Raw genomic sequence first — 10,565 nt, 5'->3', positions numbered from 1 at the left:
TAAAATATTTCTATTCTACCCTCTTTTTAAAAAATTAATATATTAGAAAATTTTAAACATTACAAATAGTATTGACACATAGGAGAGGTGGGCTAAAAAAATTATAAAACAGTATAAATTTTCACTATAACGGGGGCAAGCCAAATTGGTGGGTTTTTAGGCCGAGCCGGGCGAGCAAAGGGCTAGCCCTACCACCTATTGGTAGTCCGAGCTCAGATCAGGTCGGGCCCAAAATTGGGTCCGGGCTAGGCTTAGCGCGGTCCAAATAGGGCCCAGTCAGGCTGAGCACTGGCAGACTGGCCCATTTGATTAGGTCTATACCCAGTCCAATAATAGTCCTTTTAATAGAGTAGGCAAAGTCTTGTCCAAAACCGAGCCCAATTTTATTCTGGCTGAGCTAAGTCGAACCCGGAGCACCTGTAGTTAAATGGTGGGCTTGTCCTTACTGCGGATCAAATCAAACTATGTCTAGCTCAGCTTTGATCGGATTAGCCCATGTTTGCTTTTCTGGGCCTTTAGTCCAAGCAAATTCTGTGGCAGAAATGGCCAAGTCTCTTAACCCATTGAACTATTTCCAGCACTGAGATGAGCTCTGCGCCTCTGCATCACCTAACTTATAAGCAAATTCGCCAATAGCATGAAGGAAAGATCACATCTTGCCTACTGAGGCAATGTCATTGAATTTTTCACAGCCAAAAGGTTCAAAGGAATAAAATTTTGCACTCCTACTTTCAAATCAAATTGGAAAGACAAATAGGTATTAAAGGGCACTTGTTGGAAAGGAGAATTTTCCACTCCTAAATAGCATTAATGAGAATTAAGAAAATAATGTAACATCTCAATGTAAATAAATTTCCCCCGTCCTACCCCAAAATCAACCAATCGCCATCTTCTCATGCCAAATCCAATAGGGGGGTTTATACTTTCTACCTAAAGAATGATACCAAACTTAATCAAGACTACCACACTACAACTCAACCACTACTTTGTGAATCCTTTCCCTTGGCATGTTCTCTAATTGAAGAGTCAGTAACTTAGATGAAGGATCATAAGAGAAGTCCAATTCAGATGAGCCAAGCATGCATCTCCCCGGCTTCACAGAAGAATAAGCACCAAATCTTCCACAGCCCTTCACTTCCATACAAACCATGCCCACTGCTTCAGAGCAACCAGTCTCTGATGAATTCATCAAGGCCCCATTTGTCATCCCTGCAACTGAATCAAGCTCAAACAGTTTGATGCCACTTAGGAGATGGTAAGTGAGGCCTTCTACTGCACCTCCAGCATTGAACATGTCGATAAGACCGAGCGGCGCAAACCTATATCCAGGTGCCAAATCCTGATTGAAATGAAATCGCAATGTCAGCGAGGTAAATATTAAACTGAGTATATGATATAGCAAAGTGCAAAAAAATATAAAGAGCAATGGTAAACCTTTATTGGGGACACCACAAATACATCGTGCTCTAAGACCTTCAATGAGACCGGCAAAGCTGCATTATATGGAAGAACAACAAGTTCGCTGCTACCATGACGGTAAACAGCACAGTCGCCTTTCCAATCGTGATCAGTTGCAGCCTCTGATATAAGATGAACGTCATTTCCTTTAACAGCACAGGTCAGAGCTTCTGCCCCAGTTTTATGGAACATGTTCTTCTTTGCAGTGGAGCTCCATGCGGCTCCTTGGCAGTTGTATACACCAAGGACTCCAGTGAATTTGTTCATGTTCCATATCTTGAGCAAGCTACATAAGGAAGAAATGATGTCAAAAAGATTATGTCAAGTTCCTAAGATTACAACATGAATTGAGGGCATTCATGAAAGTGAATCGAAGTACAAAAGGAATTATTAATTACCTGATACCATCACGAGCTGGATCCGTAAAGAGGCAATCCTTTGTCGGACGACCAGGCAACCGGGCACGAAGAATGGAACCATCAGGCAATATTATCTTCCTCAGCAGCTCAAAATTGTGTTTGCCAGGAGCATCACTACAAGATAACAAATTGAAAAAAAATTGAAACATGTTTAGCAATTACATTTGCAGATTCAATAGAACATCTACCCACAAATACCGAATTCATCACAAAGAAAGATCGAATAACAACCTGACATAGATTGGTCCCCCGCTGATTGCCCGAGCTGAGGCATGGTATTCAGCTGCAGGGTGAAGTGAATGGAACATATCCCAATCAGGAAGCATGAACTCTCCAAGAAACACACTGTTATAAGCCACTGAGGCAATATGGATAGTATGTGAGACAGGGTCTCTTGGATAAAAGTCATCTGATGCCCTCACCACTGCAGTTTGCTTCGAGCTACAAAAGTTTTGGACAAAGATTCAAAGTTAGATCACATAGGAAATAAAATTTAATCCAAACTTTTCAAATAGTAGACATACCAGTACAGTGCATCAGTGTTATGGCTCATGCAAGCAATGATACCATTCTCCTGGAAATTCTTAGCAACAGAAGCATCAAGAGCTTGGTGATATTGCCTTGTCAGTTGGACCCTCCCACCGAGCCCGGCCCCGAGAGTCTCCAATATGCATTGTACATCAACCTTAACCCCATCAACCCCTGATGATGCAAGATAAGCATGCATCTCATTGTAGAACTTGTAAACGCCTTTGGGATTCACCAAACCCAATCCTTTCATCGTGAGCATGTCTGTCTTCATCCCGGGCTCATTCTCCACTACCCCGGGAGAGACCTTCGGGTACTGTATCCTTGATCCATAGTGCTCCATTCCTTCGACACCGGGCCGAACACCGCCCCAGTAACCGGTGATGGCGTGCCAGACATAGACATACTTAAGCCCATACATCTGTTTCGCAGTTTGAACAATGGATTTGATGCCTGACGAAGGATCCTCCTTACTCTGGAACTTGGGGTTCTCCTTGATGCCGGTGAGCCGGGGCAGAGGAGTCTCTTCTTTGGAAATTTCTTCTTCAGATTGATCGGCAGCAATCGATTGCCAGCCGTCGTCGATGATGACGAACTTAGGCGGCGCACCGCCCTCCGTTAGGCTGCGGAGGCCGGCCTCGACGCCTTCTTGGGTGACGTCTTGGTAGAACGCGTCCCACGTGCACCAACCGAAGTAGTCCACGATTCCGGGGAGCTTCTTCTCAGGCCGGAGGCGGAAGGACTTGAGGTGAGACTTGACGGCGGCGACGGCGCCACTGATGGCGGCGAAGGGGTCGGATACGGCGGTGCCGACGAAGAGGGCGTGGGAGAAGGTAGAGGAGAGAGTGTCGGCGTCGCCGCTCTCCAAGCAGAGCTCTAGTTCGTCGACGGAGTTGCCTTGGAGGCAGGCGCGGAAGGGGCCGTCGACGAGGGGGAGGAAGACGGTGTACGTGGTCTCCTCGCCGCCGTCTTTGGATTCCAATAAGAGGAATTGGGTCTCGTGGGGGATGTCTCTCCCCTGTCCGCCCATCTTTTGGGCCATCCACCATAGTTTAAACCGGAAACACGCCAAGAATCGAACATCTCTGAAATCAACCAAAGCCAAAGAAAAATTAATCAAAATTGAACGAAAAAAAATAAACGCCATCTTGTTTTTTCATCGAAATCTTGGTATATTGTAAAAACTTGACCTCAGAGATCCAAGAGAGACGACATGGCGGCAGCTGGGCTCGGAGAATTCGGCGCCTAGGAAGACGCCATCAACGGGACCGGAGCTCGCCGCGGAACTGGATATCACTGCATCGGGAACGCCGGAAAGGATCGTGCGACCACGGATGACCAAATTTCTATTAGAGATCTTAACAGACTGCGTGATCGTCATCTCCTTCTTCTTCTCAACTGAAGCGGACCCTAACCCAGATGCCTAAATCGAGTCAAAGCAACAGAACAGTGAGAAAGATCCAATTTTGAAGCAAGAAGCTGCAACTAGAGGCATAAAAACGAATTGGGTGGTCGATTTTCTTTCCTCCCCAGTATACCTTGATTGCAAGAATCCGGGAAGGCAACAACTCAACGCTAGATCAGAGGAAGAAGAGTCGGTTAACTACTACAAGCACGAAACGAAAGCAAGAAGAGATGAATGAGATGAATACCACGACGAGGAGGAGGTATTCCTCCTTCGATCTAAAATAAGGGCACGGGAATACGGAAGCAATGGAGATATTAGACATGGGTGAAGTGACAGGGTATTTATAGGGGTGGGAGGAGAGGGCCAAGGAGCAGCTCGGCCTCCCATGGCAGCTCCTTTCTCTCTCTTCTCTCACGAGTGCTGTCGTGTTCTCCCAAGATTAAGGGGAGGTAGGATTCGTTGGGGATTGGCTCGGAGCCGAACCGCCTGTTCCGACGTAACAGCAAAGAAATGGAGAAGATAAAAAGTTGAACGCAGATGAGATCGACACGTCGGATCCATGTCATCGTGGTCAGCATCAACGGCGGAGTAACAGAACCCGATGACTTACCCAACTTCTTATGCCAAACTTCCAAAGTTGATTCAAATAAAAGAGGGTTGACTAGTAGCGGATGTTTCACCAAAGTATTATACTAGCAAGATTCATCCTTTGTAGCCATAAATATCACTAACGCATTCTCAACGATAGGCATGATGTTTGGATCGAAATTATGAGAGCCAGATATTCTTCACCCATATTTAAAAAATAAATAAAAATCCAACCATTTCTCTTCAAATTGACATCTTATTCTTTCGGCCTTAAAAGGATTTGGACGGTGGCTTCATTAAATTCATCGGGAATAGCCATTTCACAATCATATTGGCCCTCTCATCAAAATTCCTGACACTGCATCTATTTAGTATTTACTATCCTAGTATTGCAACCAAACACAAAAATATATAACTCTCAGTCAAAACTAATGTTATTCATATTAAAGAAATGAGAGAAGAGTTAATTAAAAAAATAAAAATATATATTATTTAAATTGACGAACATTTTCTTTTTATTTTAATTTTTTAGGTGCAATTTGAAGAAACTTTTGCTATATTATATACAAAGAACTTTTAATTTAATATTTATATTATAAATACATCCACAGGAAATATTCAGTTCATCTTTATTTAATGCTATCCTATCTGCAATTCTGGATAATGTAGGAATAAAATATAAACATAAAAGCCGAGGAAGAAAGTAAAGTTGGTTGATGTGGATTGAGATGGATCCACGTCAACCAAACAGTGACAAGCGGCTAACGACAACAAGTTCGAGTGTGGGAGAGGATCAAGAAATATATCTACTTTCCCATGCAGTTCCAAAAAAATATCTGCTACGCGAAATTACATTTTACCCCTATGTTAATGCTTAATTTTGTTTTACCTCTTATAGTTTATTTGTGTCATTTACTCTCTTATAGTCCTATATAAATTAAAATCGTTCTACTTTATAATGTAATTATGATTTACACCCTATAATTTTATTATTTACAAATCGAGCCCTATGATTTAGCGAATATATAAAAAAAAACACCTTAGGTTAGATTTGAACTAAAACAATATTCGGTTAAATAAAAAATATTTTATTTTTAAAATAACTAAAATACTATTTTTTATAAAATAACTTCAATGCCCTTAGTATGACTTAGCGAAGGATATTTCATAAACTTTTTAGTATAGTTAACTTAACTCAGAGATTTGGTTAAGTTTAGCTAACTTATCTAACGGCAGGGTGTTTTTTACGCATATCTACTAAATCATAGGGCTCAATTTATAAATATTAAAAATATATAATGTAAATTATAATTTTATTAAAAGACAGGGTATTATATATAAATTTCTCTGAAAAAAATATGCATATGCTCAATATGTATGTCATATCTTTATTATAAAAAAATTTAATCGGTATTATTTTAAATTCTTTCGTAAGCTTATTTAATTATCTACATTTTTTTTTCTATCATCGACATATAGATTGGTTAAATAAAATAGAAAAAAATAATAATTTTAATTTAAATATAACGGATGTAAAAAGATATAAATCAAACTATAAGGGTGAAATAAAGATAAGAAAATTACCATTGTGTGTAACAATTTAGAGTTTTAAAATAATTTATAATAACGATTTGGTATGAAATTTGAAAATTGACCATCACGATCTTTCTAGTTTATTTAACGAATTGCATCACCTTTTATTGACGGTTCGGATCCTAAATTAATATGGTATCGTAGCCAATGTCGATTTTAAATCTCACTAAAATTATTTTTTATTTAAGTAAAATTAAAATTTTCAATCCACTTAGATCGTCCTCTAAACAGCAAGTTTTTATAGTACTTTTTTTATAATTTTCTTATGATAATAGTAAAAAATATGGGCTCAAAATCTAAATACTGAAAATACAAGGTGTTTAAGTGTAATTTACATTTCGCCCCTCCCCCCCTCAGCGACGTAAGGCAGACAGTCGGCTAAGACGGTTGGACTCTAGAATAGTAGAAAGCAATGAGTCCACGAGTTAGAGTAGAGCTTTTGACCAATCTAGCCCTGTCTCAAACCCTTTTTTACCATTTCAACCTACAAACTTAATACCAATACTTTTTAGACAGAAACGCCAATAATAAGTTTAGTGTTTATATCTGTAAATTAATAAAATAAAATAGTAATTTTATCAATAATATATACGCAAATTTATCACCGGTTTATTTCGAATTTTTTAGATAAATTACTAATAGATTCAACTACTAAGTTTGTCTTAGTTTTTTTTTTGCCAAATATAAAACGAAGATCAATATCTTACATATAAGAAGAATACACTAAATATGTTAGCGTTTTCTTTTTTATTATGAACTAAATCTAGAGCAATTTGAATGTAAGAAAGTTGTGATATTTTGTGTGGTGGTAGCCTCGTGAGTTAGGGTTCCAATGGTTCTAGTTTTATGTGAATCTAACGTCGAAATGAAAAGCTATAAATGAAACAGTAGAGGAAAGTCGAAACGTGGTAGAATAGTAAACATCCGACGTTGCGGCTGTCGTCGAAAGGTAACGAATGACCGAGGGTGGTGGTGGACGACAAGTAAGGTATGGTGCTGCTAGAGAAAGATGGTGGCTAAGGTTTGAAAGATCGGAAGGCTTCTACGATTATAATCTACCTATAGAAAAATAAGGACGACCTAACAGCTATATGAAAAGATAAAAACGAAAAGAATAATTTAGCTAAATTTAGATTCATTTAATAATGATAATTAACTCATGACCACTCCTATTTATAGTAGAGTCCTAAAAGATCGGATTCACATATGGATTATCAAATTTATTTAAAATTTAAAATTTAAAATAATGAGATAAAATAACTAAGTAACTCGACTCGACTCATATGATCGGAAATAACATTTTTTAAGTAAAATATTAATAAATTTAATGTTTAACGACAGTTACAGTCAAATAGATATATTTTATGACTGGGGGCTAGATTGGTGAAAAAAGTTGCCAGTTTGGATCCGGTCTTATTCCCTGAGCTCGCAGGAACCACCGTTCATTGCGTTTGTTTTGAAAGTCGACGGATTTGGGGTCACATGGATGGTTGGATTCCGCAAGCCATCCGGTAAATTGATTCTTATAGCTGTTTGTTTGTTTTATCTGGGTGCGAATGCGGCGGTGGGCACCGAATGCACCGAGGCAGTGTGAAATCCAAGAGGCAAAGCTTAATTAGCTCTCATGCTCCAAAGTACATGTATAGAATGGTATAATACAATTTCCTTTTTTGAGTATAAAAATATTATACTATTTAATCATTTCATTTGTTTAGTTATATTAATATATCTCTTCTATGTCAGGTACCATATTGTCCCTGTTAGATGTACTAGTTCAAATACAATTTATCTATATAATATAATTATTAAATATCATACTATCAATAAAGGATAATATAAAATGATTTCAAAATTATTATCATGATATGTACTTTATATTATTATAAATCTATAATTTAAATATTTTTGTTCTTAAAATATGTTAAAAAGTTATTTTATTAAAGAGAATATTATTTTGTATAATGTATTTTTTTCACATTTTATAATAATATGTATTAGTTTATAGTAAGATATTATACTTATTATTTTATAAGGACATGTTTGTTATGTTAAGATAGCATAGAGGGGTAAATTGATAACTATATCTTATCGTATTGTAATGTACATACTCTATGGCTCCCTTCCACCAAAAATAGGAGTTTGTGCATAAACTATTATGTTATCTATTCTATATAGGGTTTAACTAAAATTTGTATAAGTGAATATTTGTTTACAAAGCATGTATATGGGGAAGCCTAATTCATAAGTACGCACCAACCAAATACTACTTTATAGTTCTAATATATATAATTGTCTAATATTAATTTAATATTAAATAAAATCAAAATACCTTTTCTATTTTATAATAATTAGCTACTAAATTAGTCTTAAACAACAAAAAAGGGTTCCTCTAGCTATCGTTAGAAATCGGTTTGTACCGAGCCTAGCGGGTGAGCATCGGCTCGAGCTATCGGTCTCGGTTTCTAAAAGGGGGTATGCATCGAGATTGTGGGGTATGCACTTGACACATGGTTGGACTGCTGGTTCGATTGATCTGGTTTGCTAGTATGCATGGGGATTTAGGTGGTGCATCTAAAGATTAAGGGAGGACAATTGGTAACGGTTGGACCCCAGATAGGGTTATGGATGACTTAGCTAGGTGGTATGAAGATCTAGGGTTTGGATATGGTAAATAGATGGTTAGTGCTAATGTAGATGATGATGGCACGTACGCCAATGGCTCTAATGAGTTGCGCACGGATGAGGGAGAAAGCTATAATCGACAAGACTAGGGAGAAGTCTATATATATATTTCATTCAATAAATGAATGCTTAAGATACAAGACATGACGACTTATTTATAGGAAATAAATTAAAGAGTCCTAAGATAACTAAAATAGAATAATGATATCTCATGACCACCAAATTTAGATCATGCTCTACACAGGACCGATGAATGTGGTCATATCGTTATTCGCATGTCCAAAAGAAGTAAATCATTAAATTGGTTGCTGAAATGATGCCTAGCGGGATTTGTCTAAATCGTAGTGCATACTCCTTGTCAATATTACTAGTGGAAAAGAAGGATGAGACATAGCAATTTTGAATAAACCTATCAATCAAGCACAGAAGGTATCATCGTCAAAGATCAATATCTAATTTTGGTAATTGAGGAACTACTAGATGAGTTAGTAAGGGTGGCCTACTCTGCAGGTTAGATTTGAGGGTCAAGTACTATCAACTCCGAGTGTACTTACTAGACATGCACTAGTAGCCTTTGGCACCCATGACAGACACTATGATTTTTTGGTGGCACCGTTCAGCCTCACCGATATGTTAGCGACCTTCAAAAACTCATGAATGATATTTAATACTTCTATATGATGGTACATATTTATATTTTTAAAAATTGATTAAAAACACTTTGTCTTTTGCTTGTATTATCATTTACACCCTACCTTATAAATATTTATCAATCGACCCATATATTATAGATTTAATCCTCAAAACTACTCAAACTTAACATGATAACAACTAACAAGATCAAGAATATTCAGTTATTTTCAAAAATAAGAATAAAAATGTCTAAATTACTCTTCATTTTACACTAAACCCTCCCTTTCACACCTCTTCTTCTTCCCCAACCCATCTCATTCTTGCCACAGAGAAAAGAAAGAGAGGAGAAAAGAGATCACCGTAGGTGTTCGACGATTCTATCCAGATTTTGATGAGAAGAGTGACTTTGGGAATTAGGTTTCCAGTATTTTAGGGGAGAAAGTTTTTTTGAAGAGAGAGAGCTTGACTGAAAAAGTTATTTAAGGTTATTTTGAAATTTTTGCACCTATAGTTAAGTTTATTGAAGGTTATTTTGGAATTTTTGCACCTATAGTTAAGTTTACTAATGTATATAGTTACCTTTGGTTAAGAAAACTAACATTAGGATATTTTTTAGGATAAAATCCATAATGTATGGGACAATTGACAAATATCGATAAGGTAGGATGTACATGATAATAAAAGCAAAATGCATAATATTGTTTTTATCAATTTCCCTTATATTTTTGATGATATCTTAATGTATAGTCCTATTATGGGAGGATCACTTGACATTCTAGTGAGGTGTTATTACTACTTCACCAAGACCACCTACATATGAAGATGGCCAAGTGTCTTTTGGCTTTAGCAAAGAATATATTACCTTAGATATATTACCTCAGCTATATGGGCTGAGACAGACCTCGAGAAAATTGCAAATATGGTAAGATGACCACTACCGATGAATCAGCCGGAGCTACGTGGCAGCCATGACTTCCACAAGGCATGAGATGCTTTTGCAAAGTTGAAGGCAACCATGACCTCCACTCTCATTTTGGTGATACCCTTTTGTCAAAAGATGTTTGTTGTCAAGTGCAATTCGTCAGTAGTGGACATTGGAGTCGTGCTCATACAAGAGAGTCGAGCCATTGCCTACCATAGCAAAGCTCTCTTACCTAAATCTCAACAACTATTCACTTATAAGCGAGAAATGCTACCCATTATTCCTGCGGTAAGGCATCCATATCTCATTGATCACTGCTTCATTATCCGCACTG

The 10,565-nt window shown here is 37.5% G+C and overlaps 1 protein-coding gene across 2 annotated transcripts; it reads right to left on the bottom strand.

Annotated features, from left to right (window-relative positions):
• Window positions 1-771: 771 nt before the first annotated feature.
• LOC140800340 (probable galactinol--sucrose galactosyltransferase 6) lies at window positions 772-4,293 on the bottom strand. Of its 2 annotated transcripts, XM_073155078.1 has the most exons (8): window positions 4,058-4,293; window positions 3,944-3,980; window positions 3,596-3,828; window positions 2,402-3,490; window positions 2,109-2,318; window positions 1,857-1,991; window positions 1,435-1,744; window positions 772-1,339 (listed from the first exon to the last, which is right to left on the bottom strand). In XM_073155078.1, the coding sequence occupies exons 1-8, from the start codon at window positions 4,198-4,200 to the stop codon at window positions 968-970; spliced, it is 2,529 nt and encodes an 842-aa protein (XP_073011179.1). In that variant the 5' UTR covers window positions 4,201-4,293; the 3' UTR covers window positions 772-967. The 2 variants fall into 2 exon arrangements, with proteins under 2 accessions (XP_073011179.1, XP_073011180.1); XM_073155079.1 differs by lacking the exon at window positions 3,944-3,980 and having other exon boundaries at window positions 4,058-4,278.
• Between the last annotated feature and the right edge of the window lie 6,272 nt (window positions 4,294-10,565).

This window comes from Typha latifolia, chromosome 13 (genome assembly GCF_019914945.1).
Source record: "Typha latifolia isolate L0001 chromosome 13, TyphaL0001v2, whole genome shotgun sequence".
Taxonomy (NCBI): Eukaryota; Viridiplantae; Streptophyta; class Magnoliopsida; order Poales; family Typhaceae; genus Typha; species Typha latifolia.
This window is presented reverse-complemented; position numbering and strand designations above follow the sequence as displayed.

Bases quoted from the DNA above. Each gene is read 5' to 3' on its own strand.
- LOC140800340 (XM_073155078.1), bottom strand. From the start codon at position 4,200: ATGGGAGGCCGAGCTGCTCCTTGGCCCTCTCCTCCCACCCCTATAAAT. The intron at 3,491-3,595 runs GTCAAGTTTTTA...GGTTGATTTCAG, and splicing joins GTCTCTCTTGGATCTCTGAG to AGATGTTCGATTCTTGGCGT. The intron at 1,745-1,856 runs GTAATTAATAAT...TTCCTTATGTAG, and splicing joins CCAGCTCGTGATGGTATCAG to CTTGCTCAAGATATGGAACA.